At 44.3% G+C, this 18,422-nt stretch overlaps 1 protein-coding gene across 1 annotated transcript in view; it reads right to left on the bottom strand.

Annotated features, from left to right (window-relative positions):
- Positions 1–8,238, bottom strand: part of TBXAS1 (thromboxane A synthase 1) — a 142,624-nt gene extending 134,386 nt beyond the window's left edge. Inside the window, exon 1 of the mRNA XM_008528330.2 lies at positions 7,974–8,238. Coding sequence (XP_008526552.1) covers positions 7,974–8,062 — 89 coding nt within the window. The 5' untranslated portion in view covers positions 8,063–8,238. The remainder of the gene's footprint in view (positions 1–7,973) is intronic.
- Positions 8,239–18,422: the final 10,184 nt, after the last annotated feature.

Here is an 18,422-nt window from a genome sequence, read left to right as displayed (position 1 = left end):
CTGGTTCTCCCCAGGGCATGGATCTATCTGTAGTGCTTGAGAAACAGGGTTTTCCTTGAAGCTCCTATTTGTAGAGGTTGGTCTTGCTTTCGGGCCATCTCTGACACCATTTTTCCAGATACTTTTGAGCAAAAAATGGCCATCCTCTTCCTGGGACTGTCTTCAGGAATTGCTGTCTGCTGAGGCAAAACCTAAGAAGCATACCTTTGCAAGGACAATGGGAGGTTTAGGATGGCCCTGCAGCGTGGCCCTGCGCCAGAGTCTTCAAGGAGGCTGAGGACAGCTCAGGAGCAGGGCTCCCAGGGTCTCCCCACTCAGCCCCCAGGAAGTCGTGCAACATCACTTATTTCTGGTAAATCAGGAACAAAGTGGCTCATAGTAATTGAAGCACCAATGCACAACAGCATGAGCACCTGCTCCTGTCTCTTCTCTCCCCAAAGTCTCGTCCCCATGTCCAGAGGTACGTTATTTTTGCAAGCAAAAACAAGTCTCTGTAACACTGCTGAGGTTCCCAGAGATGGGACACTTATCCTCAAGGGCAAATGACGGCCTATTAAGTTAGTGGTTATTATGGCATTCAAGGGTAGAGGGAAGGGTTCATTCTACAGCTTTATTTCTGGAAGAGCCACTGTCCTTGAAGGAAAAGTGCTACCAAGCGTATACTCAAGCAGCTCAGTGAAGCACTAACATAAATCCGATGATTTGCTTTGTTTATGGAATGAATGAGATTCTTCTTTCATTTCTGCCCAAGAGTAGATGCTACCAGAAGCCTGAACTCCTTACTAGATGAGAGAAGATATGATCATAAGTATTAAGACTATGGCTATTGTTTTCTTTAAAAAAAACTAAACTAAACTAAACTAAGAAAAGCTCATATACCTAATGAGTGTGGCCCTTCAACAGACTTCTCAGGCTTCCAGAACTAGTTCATAAACCTCTGAGTAAGTAACAATGAGTCTTCTTGTTTTATACTCACATTTTGTTTTGGATTGAAAATCATATTATTTAGTCTAATCGCCTATTTGCCAAAATTTGGGCTGTTTTAAAAAAATCAATCCATTCTCAACAAAGATGACAATTTGTTGCCTTGAAGGCTGTCAAAAGACTACATCTATACACTAAGGACCATTCCCAAAGAAAAGTGTTAAGAATGAGCTTTCTGATAGAGGCATTTCTGCAGTAAAGGTTTAGCCTATCAGGAAAATGCCTTTGAAGGTCATAAAATTCATTTGGCTGTATAAGTTCTGGTGTGTATGCTAAAATAATCAGTCACGTTACTTTATAGTCACACCTCGTACTCTCGTTCTGGAAAATCAATAAAGTGAGGAGAAGGCTAGGGATATTGTATATAACTATTTAAAAGAGAGAAAACAAAAAATAATATTCTGTGAAAATGGTCCTCGAGGAAGCACAGACCTAGTTTTCATAAGCAGGCTCAATTTTATCTCCAAGCTCATCGCTGAGTTATTAAAGCAAAATACCTATCATATCCTAGACAAAAAGACAAAAAATAAAAAAGGGAAATAGCATGCATCCTTCTCTCGATGCTCTGGGGCACTGGAAATTATCCGTGGCCTTTAAAATGTGTTTCCAAAATGTGTCCATTATTCACCCTCTTAATGTTTTGTTCCACCACATGTTACAAACCCTGATGTTGCCCTCACCTGTGCTGCTTCCTCACCTGAAATTTTCTCCTTCCCCTCGTCTGCCAAGTCAATTCTTGCCTGCATTTCAAGACGCTTCTGTTTTCCAAAGCCACCTCTGACTGGCTGGCAACCCAGCAAGGCTGAGGGACTGGGGCTGGAAGGTGAGAAGCATGAATCGTGCACAAAGCTACAATGAGGCCCCTAAAAGCTGCTTCTAGATTGTATTTCCAGGCCTCCGGGACACTCTGTCAGTGCCATGGGAACTGCCACCGAGGATGAGGAGGGTGTCCAGGTGAAAGAGGGAGCAGTCACTTGGGGACCACTTGAGCTTTATCAGGTTTGTTTTTACCAGCAGCTGCTAGGTTGAGCACAGACCCGCCGTAGCATCAACAGATGAAGCAGTCATGGAGTCCAGATCTAGAAGGCGCTCGGTGGCCTTTCACTTTGTTGATAATTTCCTTTGCTGTGCAGAAGCTTTTGTTTGATCTTGTTCCACGTATTTATTTTTGATTTTGTTGCTGTGCTTTGAGTGCCATATCCGAAACATCATTGCCAAGACCACTGTCAAGAGCTTCCCCCATGTTCTCATCTAAGAGTTTTACAGTTTCAAGTCTTACACTTACATCTTTAGTGTATTTCAAGTTTATTTTTGTGTATGGTATAAGGGTTCAATTTCATTCTTTTACATGTGATTATCCAGTTTCCCCAACATCATTTATGAACAGACTGTCCTTTCCCCATTGTGTATTTTTGACTACTTTGTCAAAAGTTAATTGACTGTATATGCATGGGTTTATTTCTGGATGCTTCATTCTGTTCCATTGGTCTATGTTTCTGTTTTTATGCCAGGACCATACTGTTTTGACCTCTGTAGCTTTGTAAGATAGTTTGAAATCAGAAAATGTGATGCCTCCAGCTTTGTTCTCCTTCCTCAAGATTGCTTTCGCTATTTGGGGTCTTCTGTGGTTCCATACAAATTTTAGGATTTTTTTCTATGTCTTTGGAAAATGCCATTGGAATTTTGATAGGAATTGTGTTGAATCTGTAGATCATTTTGATTGGTATGGATATTTTAACAATATTAATTCTTCTGTGAACGTGGAATATCTTTCCATTTATTTTGTTTCATCTTCAGTTTCTTTCATTAGTGTCTTATCATTTTCAATGTACAGATCTTTTACCTCCTTAGTTAAACTTATTCCTAAGTATTCTATTCTTTTCTTTCTTTTTTTAGTATTCTATTCTTTTTGATGCTATTGTAAATGGGATTATTTTCTTTATTTCTTTTTTCAGATAGTTTCTTGTTAGTATACAGAAATGCAACTGATTTTTGTATGTTGATTTGTATTGTGCAAATTTAATGAATTCATTAACTAGTTTTAATAGCTTTTTGGTAGCATCTTTAGGATTTTGTATATATAAGATCATGTGATCTGCAAACAGAGACAGTTTTACTTCTTTTCTGATTTGGGTGCCTTTTATTTCTTTTTCTTGCCTAATTCCTCTGGCTAGAACTCCCAGCATTGTGTTGAATAGGAATGGTGAGAGTGGGCATCCTTGTCTTATTTCTGATCTTAGAGGAAAAATTTCCAGCTTTTCACTGTTGAGTATGATGTTAGCTGTGGGCTTGCCATATATGGCCTTTATTATGTTGAGGTACATTCCTTCTACACCTAATTTGTTGAGAGTTTTTATCATGAAAAGAAGTTGGATTTTGTCAAGTGCTTTTTCTGCATCTATTGAGATGCTCATACAATTTTTATCCTTCGTTCTCTTCATGTATCACATTTATTGATTTGCAGATGTTGAACCATCCTTGCATCCCAAGGAGCAATGGTTTATTTTATTTTATTTTATTTTATTTTATTTTCAGGGAAAGATTTGCTCTGAGCTAACTTCTGCTCCAATCTTCCTCTTCTTTTTTTTTCCACCCCAAAGCCCCAGTATGTAGTTGTATATCCTAGTTGTAAGTCCTTCTAGTTCTTCTATGTGAGCCACTGCCATAGCATGGCAACTGAGATACAGGTGGCATGGTTCCACAACTGGGAAGCAAACCCAAGCCACCAAAGTGTTGGGCACCGAACTTTAACCACCGAGCCATTGTTGCTGGCTCAGCAATGGTTTCTTTTAAATACAGCCTTGGACTAAATGTGGATCTAGAATTAGAATCCAGTTCTTCCACATATAAAGCAAGCTGTCTGAGAAAGAAACTTCCAAGTACAGTGATGAACTTTTTCATTATAGTCTTAAGTCTTAATAATCACCAATCACATTTTACTTTAACCTGATCTTAGAACGAGACTTGATCAGAACACTAACTCACCCTGATTCCTGTTTTAATGTCCAATTGATTCATACCTCTGGGTCTTGGGCTCCCTGAGCTTTAAATGCAGCTTGGCATTCAAAGTCCTTCCACCTTTCCAAGACAGCTCTTCTCAGCCTCCACCATCTCCCTATATTTACCTGCTGTGACTGTTTAGCTACTTAATGGAACAGCCACAGCTTACCTTTCTCACTGCCCCATGAGCCGATACTGTCTCTCATTACTCCAATGTCCCCGGGACATTCTTCTCTGCTGGTAGAAATAGTGACATTACAACCCTAAAACACCCATCCCAAAGTATAAAACTGCTTTCCTCTTCACCGCTAGAGAAGAGTAATTTCCTACTCTTTTTAGAAAAGTTTCTCGTTTTTCGTTCTGTAATTCATACTTATTAAAGAAATATGGAAGATGAAAAAAGACTAAAAGAAGGAATAAAAATAATCCCACCACTGAAAGAAAAGCACTTTTAATATTTGGCTATTTCCTTACGCTCTTTCAGAAAGAATAAAGAAATCTTTATCTTACCAACAGGAATCCACCTACCAATTCTTAGATATGCTTGTAAGTTTAAATACAGTAGTGCTTAAGGTGCCTCGAGCAATATTCAACCAGTGCAATTTATCTCGTACATCAAATCTTTTCCAGAAGTCAGAATTTCAAACAATTTTATACAGACAAATTAGTTTTTAAAATGTCTTATCACGTGTGTTAATCACTTTCGCCTGTGCTTCAAGTAACTTCTAGCTAATATATTCTCCATCCGCAGCGGAGCAGCTCCCATCCCCACAGACACCAGTTCACGCTGCTCAGCCATGTAACTGTCAACTTAAGTGATCGTCGTTGAAAAATTGTGTCAAATGCAGTTTAGGGAAAACTGTCAAAATATACTCAGCCTATTTTATAACGGTCTCTTTTTAAATGAAATTAACTCTTTTGTCTTCTTTCCAAATTCGCACATCCACTTGGTAATTGAGAAGTGTTTATTAAGCACACGCCATGGTTTCTGCTCTGCGAGGTGAGTGGGGATGCAAAAACAGTGCACCTGCAACAGTTAGAAAAGTGGACACCAAGTTGGTGCAAACTGAAAACACAATGGGCTTTCAGGAAAGGGAGTGATTCACGAGGGCAAAGGAATTAAGATTTGTACTGAACTGTGAGGGCTAAGAGAAGAACCAGCAAGAAAAATACCAGCAGAGAGTCGAGGCTGGAATAGCCTTCAGCCAACCCTTATTAGGCACCAACTACATGCCAGGCATTGTGAGAGATACGGGAGGATGAGAGACGAAAAGCAGCCCTGAGTGGGGGCTTGTAAGTGCCTTGGGAAAACAGGAAAAGTTTTCCTGAGGAGACTCCCTGAACTTAGCATTGAAGGAAGGGGAGGAGGAAGGGAATTCCAAGAAGGGCGCCTAGCAAAGACAAAGATATGGATACACGCCATCACGTGACCATTCACAGAACCACATACAGCTCAGAGTGTCAGGGAGAAGCGGGCCAACAAGGCAACTGAAAGAGACAGGAGCCAAAGCCTAAGTCCCAGGTCCTGGGCTGATGAACGTGTACTTCTTAACTTGACCCCCGTCAACCACATGCTAGGAGAACACAAGTTTCTGGAATTGCAATGAGATATGAGCCCTCACCTCTGCCTTGAAAGAACACACAGGCTGGTTGGGGAGGCAAGAAGCAGTCCTCCTAATCTTACCTCCTCAGAGTTTAGGCTCTCCAAGGCAATCTTACCAGGCCCAACAGCAGGGGTAACTTTTAAAGGAAAGACCACAGAGTTTGAATGTTCAGGAGACGCCACCCTCCACAATTTCTCCTCAGGAGCCAGATGCCTGTGGGGGTCTCTCCACCTCCAGCTTTCCCTGAGCACCTCTCTCTCTCCCACATGTGTCTCTCTAGAGAATGAAGTGGGAGGGAGGCCCCACCTCACTCAAGATAATGTCTGTTGCTCAGAGGCTGTCTGGAGTCTTGCCTAGAAGATGAGGGTGGAGACCCAAGGATGGTTCCCTTGAGCTGGATCCAGGGATAGACCCAGGCATGCCCTCCTGCTGCCTCCTCCCCTTCAGCGTTATCTTTTCCAGACATGCAGCTCACCCTAGAACCTCCAGGTCTCCTCCTGCCTTGGGCGTCTGATCCAGACCTCCTGTCTCCTGACCTTGTACCAGGACTTCACTCCATGCCTGGCACACATTAACAGATCAATAAATATTTTTGTGATAACAAATGGAAGTCAGCCTTCACTTCCTATTCACCACCTCTGGTTCATGCCTTTATCTAATCTCTGTGTCTTTGGCCCAGGTTATTAATATGGCCCCGGGAATAGGTTACAAATGCACAGCTGGCTTGCTAAATGGTGCAGGGTTATTGTCTGTGACTCTCTGATCAATGCTGATTATAAACTCCCAGTTATAGCAGCTTATCAGTCAGGACATATGCCCCTTTCCATGACCAGAGCAACATTAATGTCTGCAGTTCACTCATTCATTCATCAAACATTTATCAAGGCCATACTATATCTCAGGCACTGAGCTAGGAGTTAAGAATACAAAAAGAGATAATAAAGACAGAAACAAAAGTGTAGTCAAGTATGTAATATAAACATTGATGCTGTGAGACCACCATGACGACTGAGGTGAGACACGCTTTGAGAATCACAGAGCATAGCTATAGACGAGAAATTAATATTAACAAGCATATTAATAAAAAATTTAAAATATACCTAAAGCACTAAAGACTTCTTTTCCTCTGCATTTAGGTTACATAGATGATGGTTAATTACAGTGGTTGACACCTACTAAGCACCTACTATGTGTCAGGTACTGCTGTGTGTATCACTGAGCTCATTGAGATGGCTGGATTAATGGAGTGGGGGAGCACCATTTGCTCCTAGTTTTGCATGTGGCTAGTTTTAAGGCAAGCTAAGCTACACTGAGAAAAGTTCAAAAGATAATTAAACCAGTTAAAAAGCAAAACAGCAGTGGGACTGAAGCTGGGTTTCAGAGCCAATTTCCGAGAAGTAATTTCATCATCATAGAACATCAAACGCGAATTCCATTTTCAGCTATGCAAATTCCAAAAGAATAATACCTCATATTTGCATAATGCTTGATGCTTTTCAAAGTGCTTTCCCAGTTATTAATCTAGAGGAGACTTTATTACCACCGGAAACACAAATTGAAATTCTGTTCAAACTCAAGTTCGCCATTATTTTTTCCACTTTCCCCTCAAAAGCCAGGGCTGCCTAGATCCAGGTGCTTTTGATTGAGTAACTCTAAGAAGTTTAACCGACAGGGTGAATATGCATAAATGTCACATCTTGTGGAGACTTCAATCTGCAGACACAGGAACTTCAACTGAGCCAGACTTTGGAAGACCCCCTGTGAAATTAACAAAGTCACAGGGAGCTACTCTCAGTTCCAATTTGAGATCCTTTCAGGGTCTCAAACTTTGTGGGCTCTGCATGTACTACGTTCATCAGAATCTATTCCCTTCTATCAAACATTGGGAAATTAGTTGCACCTCTTTTTCCAGAAACCTACAGAAATCCCAGCGACTTTGCACAAAGTGGCCCACGATGCCAGACAGCTTCTATGTCTTTTTTGTTTTTAATGTACTGTGAGCCAAGAGGCTGAATCCGCTGTAAATCCAACAAGGGGAGAGGGTCTTAGGAAAACGAGGTGAGAAGATATGACAGAGTGCGAGAAAATACTTCTACTCAAACCTTTCCAATTTGTTTCTTTTTCCATCTCTTTCAAACTTAATTATGTGTAGCGTTCTCAGTCACTGAATCACCAACCTTTCCTGACACCTCAATCTCATGCATTTTAGCAAAAGATTAACCTGGCTGTTTGCTTTTAATTCTGAAGCTGTGTTAATACTCAACTCCCTCTAGATTAGAAAAGAAGAAAAACACACTCCCACATACCCCACCTGGCTCCAGCGAGGCTCCAGGGCTGCTATTTCTGACAACATCACAGTCATTGCAACGTGCTGGCTGCACTTACCATTTCAAGAGGGCCAAGAGGACCACTGACAGGGCCACCGTCACCATGAGGCCATTCACTTCTAGTTGGAGAAAGCTCAAGACTTCCATTGTTCCTCAGAGACCCTAGAGGGGTGGTCCTCCAGAGGAAAGAGGGAGGCTGGGAGCCCTGCTGTTACAGGAACCAGATGGAAGAAGGAATGGGAGACCAAGAAAACATCACATCAAGTGGGTCCCCCAAAATGTGCTCTTTCTCAGAGTGTCTCCTTATAAAGAGGAAGGAAGAGGAGGGGAAAACAAAGGGTTTCAGTGTTATGCAATGAATCAGCAACTTTATTTTCTCGATGACTATGCCGTCAATAAACATTTATGTTAACTTCCCTGGGAAGCAGCCGTGGACCTGGCCCCATGTTTGCTGAGAAACAAAATGGTTGCAACCATAGATTTCTACTTTGACAAGTGGTCCTTAAAAAAAACTCCTCTCCAAAATAATAATAATTCTTCATAATTAAATGAAGATACGGGTCAGGAGACTCTGAATATCCCATAAAAATATAGGACCAGACATTAGCCTGATGAAAAATACTGGCTCATGGAGGACATCCATCCTACAAAATTCATTGATTCTTGGGGTCTGATGACTCTTCTGGAGTCAGAGGGATCCTTGGTGACTGGCTTTTGGAACAGACCAAACTCTTGCCTAGGTCAGTGCTCTCATCATGAGTGAGAGAATTTCTTAAATGTCTGAAAGCATATCCATAGGCTTATGTGTGAGTCCTTTGTTTTAGCTCTGACCTTATCTGACTAAAGTAGACTGAATCATTTTTTGCTTATTAGTCAGTATACCACACCTTTGGTGTTGGGGAAAGTGTATGAAAGAGGAAATTGTTCACTCTCTATGACATTCATCCATCCATTCAATGTGTATGGGCACCAGATTCTGCGCTGAGTTTACAGACAGTGTTTGGAAAGTAGAGTTAGCACTGGACTCTGGAAAATTCTCTCTGGGGAGAGACAGACAATAAACAGGTAGACAAATAAATAAGTAATTGCAAGTTGAGAACAGTGTTGTGCAGGTCATGAACATGGAGCTGTGATTGAGAACAACTCGGGTGACCCGTTAAGAGAATGTCGTTGTGGAGCTGGCCTTATGGCGTAGTGGTTAAGTTCGCACACTCTGCTTTGGCGGCCTGGGGTTCACGGGTTCCAATCCCGGGCACGGACCTACTCACTGCTCATCAAGCCATGCTGAGGCAGGCATCCCACACATAAAGAAGAGGAAGATGGGCACAGATGTTAGCTCAGGGCCAATCTTCCTCAGCAAAAAGAGGATTGGCGGCAGATGTTAGCTCAGAGCTAGTCTTCCTCAAAAAAAAAAAAAGAGTGTTGTGGGGAAATGTGTCTGAAGAGGAAAGCTTGAAGCTGAGATTTTCAGTTGAGGAAGAATCTGTCATGTAAAGAGCCATGGGCAAAGCCTTCCAGGCAAAAAGGGGGACAGAGGTAAAAGCTCTAAGGTGGGGAAGAACTTCCCATGTTGTGGGAACTGGAAAGAGGCCAGTTCTGCTGGAGCATAGTGGGCCAGCTGGGAAAAGATGTAGACATGGCTAGACATGGACAGCACAGAGCCACGGTGAGAAGCTTGGGCTTCATTTTATGTGCCACTTAAGGTTTTAATATGATTGTATTTACATTTGTTAAAATCATTCTCGCTGCACTTGAAGAATTCATTGGAAGGGAGCAAGAAGAAAAGTAGGGAGGCCACTTAGAAGACCATTGTGTTCATCTCGAGATGAGGCAGCTCAGACTAGAGTAGGGATGGGAGGTGGAATGAATTTGAAAGACATTTTGGGGGTGGACTCTGCAGAATTTCCTGGTGGATGGGACGTGAAAGGGAAGGGGAAGGAGCGAAGGCGCCTGACACCCAGGCTCCTGACTTGAGCTATGCGTGTCTAGGGGTGCCACTTACTGAGACGGGGGAGACAGGGGATTACTGGGAAAATTAAGAGTGCAGTTTTGGTCCTGTTAAGTTTGAGATGGCTGGGGGACATCTGAGTGGAGCTGTCAAGTCAGAGGGGAGTCTTGGCTGAAAATATAAATAATAATAATTAATAATGACAATGCCATTTATGGAGTACTCTGTGCTAGTTACTATTCTAAGAGTGTTCATATGTGTTAACTTATTTAATCCTCATAAACACCCCTTTGAGGTAAATCTTATTAACCCCATTTTATAGCAAGAGAAATTGAGGCATGGAATATATGACTCCAAAACCCATTCTCTTAACAAAAGATTATATTCAAACATGGAAGGCCTCAATATACAAATGGGATTTAAATCCGGAGGACTAGATGAGCTCTAGCCACAAATAAGACAGTGACCCACACAGCTACCAAGTACTTTCCCAGTTCTTCCCTTCTCTCTGACCATTTGCCTACCTCCCTGTTCTGCATTCCTGCTAAGGTACCCCCTTGACAGCTGCACCCCATCGGGACCCAAGTGTGCCAGGCTCCAGCCCAGCCCTTGCGGACTTGCCCTCCCCTCTCCATATTCTTTGCCCCCTTTGTTCCATTTGATCACTACCGTACCGAGACATTAACGGATCTGTGTCTTCCCGCTCACAAAACAGAGCTACACTTCAACAAGGGGCATCTGAAATACGATATATAGGAGCCACTGTGTGGGGTGTGGGAGGATAGCAAGCTGGTGTGGAGAGAGCAAGCTCATCATGGCCACGATTCAGAGTTGGAAGGACCTCAGATATTACTTAGACTGGTGTACATATCAGAAAGTTGCTCAGAAAAAAAATTTTTTTTAAGATTCCAAGGTGAAATAAATGTGCAAAATGCTGGTGTAAGCCTCAATGAGTAAGTTTGTTTACTTCAGACCTCTCAGAGACTTGAACCTGCGAATGCGCCCTGGGAAGCTCTGAGAGTGGGATGCAGAGAGCGGCATTTCATAAGCATATCTGACCACAGCATCCTTCGTAAAGGAACATTTATTAACACATCCAGGATGTAGTGTTCTTAGGAACATGCTTTGAGAAATGTGGACCAAGCCCAACTCTTATTTATAGAAGAGGAAATGGAAACCCAGAAAGAGAAAGTGACTAATGCAAAGTCCCATTGCTACCCGGTGAGAGAGCCCAGGTCTCCCATCTCTTTCCAGGTTCTGCGTCTCGAGTATGCTCCTCACGTCACCCATGGACATGTTGCCCACGGACATGTCACCCATGGACATGTCGCCCATGCACTATGTGCAGGCCCCACCCTGTTCATGGAGACGCCTTTCAATGTTGGTGGCCAGCTCAGAGATGCCTGACTTTCTTGAGGGGTTGCCAGCTCCCCTAGTGACGCTGAGTCCACTCATTCATTCCTCCAACAAATATTTTTGGAGCCCTTCCTACGTGATTTGTGGAAGCTCTAAATGCCGTGGAAAGACCATCACAGCCTTTCTACACTCACCTCAGCGCAGAGATAATACTTAGTGAACTATGGACAGTAAATTAACCAGGATGGAGTGGAAGGGTCAGATATTTGTGATATTAAGGATTTTCATCAGGACAGTAATATCATTAAGGATGTATTACAATTTTATACCTATGATGCAATACAGGGGCACTCTGGCTGGGATTTTTCTGGGATGAAGGACAGACTGTTGTCATGATATTTACCATAATTAAACATTAGGCCTTTCTTCTCTGGATATTTTCTTTCTTTCTTTTCTTTTGGTGAGGAAGATTTGCCCTGAGCTAACATCCATTACCAATTTTCCTCTATTTTGTGGGTGAGTCACTACCACAGCATGGCTTGATGAGTGCTGTAGGTCCACACCTGGAATCTGAACCCGCGAACCCAGGCTGCTGAAGCGGAGTGCACTGGACTTAACCACTATGCCATGGGGCAGGCCCCTGGATGTTTTCTTTTTAATATATATCTACCAAAAACAATCAATTATACAGAACTGTATAGAAAATATCCTATATTCCGAACTCCCAGAGACAAACTCTGTTAATGAATTAGTATATATCCTCCCATCTTTTTTTACGCATATACAAACATAGGTATATTTTTAGTTTATATGCAAACGAGATCATGATATCCATTCCATTCTGCAACTGGCCTTTTTCACTGACTGCATCGTGAATATCTTTCCACATTCATGCCTAGAGATATACGTCATTTGCTACTTGGCATGCCACTCTACGGCTGTGTAATTTATTTAGCCCATCCTCTACTGAATGCCATTTGTCATTTCCAAGTTTTCCCAACTACACAGGAGGCTGCAGGGAACATCCTTGAACATGTCACGATGTCCTTGTGTGAGGCTGTCCTGAGCGACCTTCTTAGAAGTGGAATTGCTGGCCCAAAGAGGGGCTTTTCAAAAATGCCAGTAGGGGCTGCTCTCCAGAAAGGCAGTTTCGATTTCCCCTCCCTCGAGCTGTGGCTTGAGATGCCCATTTACCCCACTTGGTAGGACACCCCCTGTGCCCCAGAGCTTTTCCCTTCTGTCTCAACCCACTCCAAGTCTATCTTTTTTTTCTCCTACATCCAGGCAGACACCTCCCCCAGAGTTGAGTCAACTGTTTTGACTTAAGTCTTGTGTTTCTTTTTAAAGCTTTCACTCCATAAATTCTGTGGTATTTCCTCCATGTTCCCTGTGTTTAAAAACTGCCCTGCAGATGTCTAAGTGGTGCCTTCCTCCTCTGCCGAAGGTTCCCAGCTGGCCTGCTCAAAGCCTGGTGTCTCTGGCGTGGGTTGATACATGGGGCATGTTCTCTCTGCCATGCAGGACCCCCAGGAAAAGGAAAATGGGGCTTACTCAGCACCACACAAGTTCAAAGGACGTTTACCTATCACTTCATTTCAGCCTTGGAGCAACCTGGGGAGTAGAGGAGCAGGACTTTTCATTCTTGGGTTCCAAGCTAAAGACACTGGAGCTCAGAGATGTTACATGACTGTCTGAAATCATACACTGAATAAATTCTAGAGGCCAGGCTCAACTCCCAATTTCTGGCTATAAACCCATTGTTTCTTCCACTAAATCTAAAGTCACGTCTTGGTTTAAATAATAGTTTACTAAGCCAGCCTACAGTTGTGCTATAGTTCATTTCTTTGTTTACCGCCCTGGGGTGCAGAGTTGCTGCAGTTAAGGAAGATAGAAGGATGGTGTGTGCCTGTGGACAGCTTTATGTCCTTGCAGAAGATACTGGGGCCCCTTTTGAGAGGGTGAAAACCTCAGCTAGCCCCAATTCAGCCCAATCTTCTCAGCATCGTCCAATATCTTAGGGACTGTTTGTCCAATTTCTGAGAACATGGGGTCAGATTAGCAGGGCTCATCTGTTCCTTCATTCCTTCAGTCAACAAACATTTATTGAACAATTGCTAGGCACTAGGCACCAGGAACAGAATCCCAGCATATAAGATGCAGGTCTTGTCACCAAGGAACTCAACTTCCAGGATAGGGAAGCAGACATGTAAACCTAAATACCATCAGTCTTGTTGGTACTATGACAAAATACGTACAGGGCACAGAGGGAGCAAAAATGGGAGGGAGGAGGGGCCGGCCCCTTGGCCTGGTGGTTAAGTACCATGTGCTCCGCTTTGGTGGCCTGGGTTTGGTTCCCAGGCACAGACCTACACCACTCATTGCAGCCATCCTGTGGTGGTGACTCATGTACAAAATACAGGAAGACTGGCACAGATGTTAGCTCAGGGCAAATCTTCCTCAACCACAACAACGACAACAAAAAATAGGAGGAAGCAGATTGGTAAGAGGTTTGAACAGATGACGCCTAAGTTTAGACTGGACAGATGACTTCACCAAGCAGATGAGAGTTGGACAGATGAGCTCGGAGAGGGAGCACAGCCAATGCTTGCTCCAAGGCATCAGAAGCTGGGAGTGAGTGAGGAGGATGGGGAGATACTCAGATGCCAGGTTCTGTAGGGCATTGTGAGCCATGCCAAGGAGTTTACACTTTATTCTATGATCATTGGGAAGCCAGAGTAGGAGCCAAAATTGAACAGCAACATGATTAGATTTGCTTTTGGAAATTTCCCTCAGGAGGCAGATTGGATAGGTTATACATGAGATGGCAAGACCAATGAAGAGGCTGCTGGTCATCTAGGTAAGAGATGATGGCCTGAATAAAGCAGTAGACTTGGAAATGGAGAAGAGAGGACTGGGTTTTGAGATTACTGGGAAAGTAGAATCAACAGTATTTGGTCATTGATGGAGTGTGGGAGAGAAAACGCGGAGGTGAGGGTAACTCCTCAATTTCTGGCTCTGTTGATTGAGCCCAAATGGTGCCATACACCACAACAAGGACTTGGAAGAAGGAACAAGTGGAGGGAAATTATCGCGGTTTCAGTGGTGAGCACACTGAGCCCCTGGTGGTCACACAGGTAAAGATGCTCAGGAGGCAGCCAGACCTGGAGCGGTCAGGAGAGAAATCAGAAGTAAGGAAGTAGTTTTAGTTTTAAGAGCCATCTGCATATGGATGAGGCAAAGCCATAAGGATAAATTTGGCCACAGAGAACAGATAGAGCACTGGGAAGTGGACCACAGGAGAGAACACTAACAAGAGCAGGCTTGCAGGGCAGGGGCAAAGAGGAGCCTGAAAGGAGACTGAGTTGGGATGGGCTGAGAGAGAGCAGGAAAACCTGCAGAGGGGCCCTATTTTAGTGCTTAAGGACATAGCTTTTTGTTTTCAAATGACCTGGGTTCAATTCCAACCACTTTCAGTCCTTGAGCTTTGATGGTCTTGGAAAGCTGTTTAACCTCTCCGAGCCCCAGTTTCTCATCTATAACGTGAGCATAAGTGTATGTACTTCACAGGGTTGTCGTGAGGAAAATGAGGTGCCTGTGCAGCGTGCTCCACAGAGCTTTACATAGCAAGCGCTTTTACATGTGGTCTGTCACCGTTCTCACCAAAGCCACAGGTGGACAGTTGTAAGAAACAGGAAATGACCAAGGGTGTGAATGTTACAGAAACACCAAGTGAGGAGGACACCCAAGCCACTTTGGATTTGGCAGTTCGGTCGTTACAGCCACCCCCAGAACGGCTTTGGTGAAGTGGTGGGTGTGGAGAGGCAGAACCAGAGAAAAGGAGGTTCGGAAAGGACTGATTCAGCCTTCTCTGTCCATCTCTTTGGCCCCATGGCTGAGACATGGGAGAAGACAGAGGTTTGGACTGGCTAGAATAGAATTTCCCGGTGCCACTGTTTGTGGGACCCACATGAAGTGATAACATCTCCCATGTTAGGAGACCTGCGGGAGATGGCAGCCATCTGTGTGTTTCCCGTCCTACGATAAGGACAGAACTCTCTCTTCTGTCAGGGTTGCCATGGAGACATCGATGGGTTTGTAAACAGTTTTAAGGTCTATGTCAAGTCTTGATTTTATGTTGGTTGTGAGGGCAGAGACCATATTTTATATATCGTCATACAACAGCACTGCCTGTCACACTGCAATTTCATCTCCTCACTTGGCTTTAATTAACGTCCACAGGCTGATCATCCCCAAATCTGTTCTCTGCAGTGCAGTTCTCATTCTTGAGTTTCAGACCAATGTGTCCAGCTGCCCACTCGACCTCTTTTCTCAGGTATCCCGCAGATCCCGCAGATCCCACACATTCCAAATGTCTACAGCTAGACTCATCACTGCAGACTGCGAGCCAAGAGGGAAAACGTGTTACCTTCAGTCACTGGAAGAACACTGTGGTGAAACCGTCTTGCTCCTCACTCTTTAAGAATATCTTCGTATAACACTTTTCAAACGTTTCACTACAAAGGGGTTTTTTGTGTAACATTCATTCACTGAAAGACCACTGTGATTAAACCCCCTTCCTCCACTAACCTCCTCGTCCGTGTCCCGTGTTCTCCAGCTCAGTAAATCATACCTCCTTCCGCTCAACTCCTAAGTCAACTTGGGCTCATCCTTGACTCTTCTTTCTCTCCCAGCTCCCCACCTCCACATCCGGTTAACCAGCAAGCCCTATTGGTCCTGCCTAAGGTCTACTTAGAGACTTCTGCTGAGTCTCTCTCATTCTGGCCACTACTCCCTTTACTCATTCAGTCTCTCGTTCATTCCGCTTCATTTCATTGGTTCAATAAATGTATCAGCATGTACTCTGCGTTAGACGCCGTTCTAGGCAATGAGATGTCGTTCTACACTGGGGCAGCAAACAAGCTGGGTTTCTGCTCTCATAGAGCTTGTATCTAGAAAGGGATCCACTCAAATCACAGCTCCATGATCTCTCACTAGATTACAACAGTCTCCTAACAACCTCCCTGCCTCCTATTCATTCATCAACATTTACTCGTTGAGTTATGGTAGGTGCCTGGGAACATGTTGGTATGCCTGAATTTCAGAATGTAGAGAAGACCAGCATGGCTGGGAGGTCCCGAGCAAGGGGAAATGCAAGACTGAATGACGTAGAAGGATCGGTAGGGGTCAGAACACCTAAAACCTGGTGGGCCATGTGAAAAATGTATATTTCCTTCCAAAAGGAAAGGGGGGCCCTTGAAGGAAAGGCTTTAAGCAGGGGCATGACATGATGCTATCTAGGCCAACTATATCCCGTCTGGTTTCATTATTAAAGTGAGTATGGAGCTCATCAGGTGATGGCCTAACATCCACATGCCAGCATCATCCAGGTGCCCTGGCCGCACAGTGGGGATGCTGAAGCAGTGCTGCCATTGAGACCTTGGCTACACGTGTCGTCAGAAGACAGGAGATGGACTTATCATTACAGGCTGCTCTTGATATTAATCAGACACGGCCCATCCTATTTCCTTCACATTTCAACCTCTCTATCAATTTATGTCACCTGTGATCCCAGCTTGTCAGATGTTAGCACTTTCTAAACTGTCTTTGCATCTCTCCTGGTGCTCCGGTTGGTGGAGTGTGGCTACGTGTTGATGATTAGGCATAGTTTTGCTTATGAACGTGGAGAGTCAGCAGATGACTTGACTGCCTTAAGGCAAGTCTTACAGTTTTCAGGCAAGCTTGTGCCTGGAACAGCCATTTTTCACCTCCCAGTCACTGGGGGTGGGACAGGCATTGCGGGACAGACTGCACACCCAGAAATCAGAATTCAGAACCCGCGGTTTGACAGCTGATTGCAATGGTATTCGAGGCAAGTTGTCAGCAGCACAAATCCCGACCCAGAGTTGAAAGGGCACTGTGCCATATGCATAGGGCCCAATAATGGGGAATCCCAAAGCAGAAGATAATCAGAAGTTTTGGCAGCAGCTGACTTCAAGGCAATATGTATGTCAGTGGGTAGTAGGGTCCCAGTCCCCAGAACAGCAATATGGAAAAAAGGATTGAGTCTTGGAGGGAAGAATGGATAGAATAAGTGCTTTAATGAGCAGTCTCCAAAATCTCAAGGGCTTAACACAACAGAATTCTATTTTTCACTCACCTAACAGTCCAAATGTGGGCGCTCAGCAGACAGCCTTCCACACAGTGATCTGGGGACTCAGGTTGCTCCGATCTTGTGACTGCTGTCTACTAACCCTCAGATGCCTCTGCTGGATCTGCAACCAGCTGGAAAATGGGAAAAATAAAAGAGGAAAAAGGTGAGAGGAAGGTGTCTACAGGTCAGGCCTGGAAGTGGCATAAATGCTCCCAGCTTCGTTTCCTTGGCCAGAATTCAGACCTGGGCCACACTTGCCTGCAAAGGAGGCTGGGAAATGGCGTGGGCCCAAAGGGGAAGAGAAACAAGTTTGGCGAACACGTAGCATTCCTGCTACAGGTAGCATCCCATCCTGGATGTGTTCTTAATTCAATGACTCCTGCATAGGAAACAAGCCACTAGAACAGGGTGGAGGGTGGCAACTGAGCCCCCTCGCACCCAAACAACAAAGCCCGGTAGTCAGTTCTGGGATCAGGGATAAAGAGAGACCAGCGTTTAAGACGATGAGGCACTGACATCTGACCCCGTTTTCCCAGCTCTCCCCTGGGAGGCTGAGCCTACTTCCCGTAGCCTCAGCTGCTAGCTGAGGTCTGCGCTAACTTCACTGCCAGGAGCCTGGCCTCAGCTCCATGAAGCCATTGGAGCCATCCATGTGTGACACTCATCAACACCCAACTAGACTAGAATAGTCCACCCAGCTAGACCAGACTAGTCCACCCAACTAGATCCTCTTAGACTACAGCACGACTTGAATCAGCCTCAATTTTGCACACCCCAGTGGACAATGTGAATCAGAAACATTTGCTCTGCCTGAAGAAGTCAGCCTTGTACCTTGAGCATTTTGGCAAGCCCTCGTCTTTATAGGTCCTAGCTGTATCCCCGTCTACACTGGTCTGTGTACTGAGGTCTCAGCCTGCTTTATACCTGTGCCCACCTGAGTTATGACAGGCTATGTGTCATCCTACGTCCTCACCTTCCCCAACAGGCCAGATTCCTTCCTGTGCATTTTCAGGACTTAGACTAGATGTCACCTCCTCAAAGAAGCCCTCCAG

The sequence above is a fragment of the Equus przewalskii genome, chromosome 4 (assembly GCF_037783145.1).
Source record: "Equus przewalskii isolate Varuska chromosome 4, EquPr2, whole genome shotgun sequence".
Lineage (NCBI taxonomy): Eukaryota > Metazoa > Chordata > Mammalia > Perissodactyla > Equidae > Equus > Equus przewalskii.
This window is presented reverse-complemented; position numbering and strand designations above follow the sequence as displayed.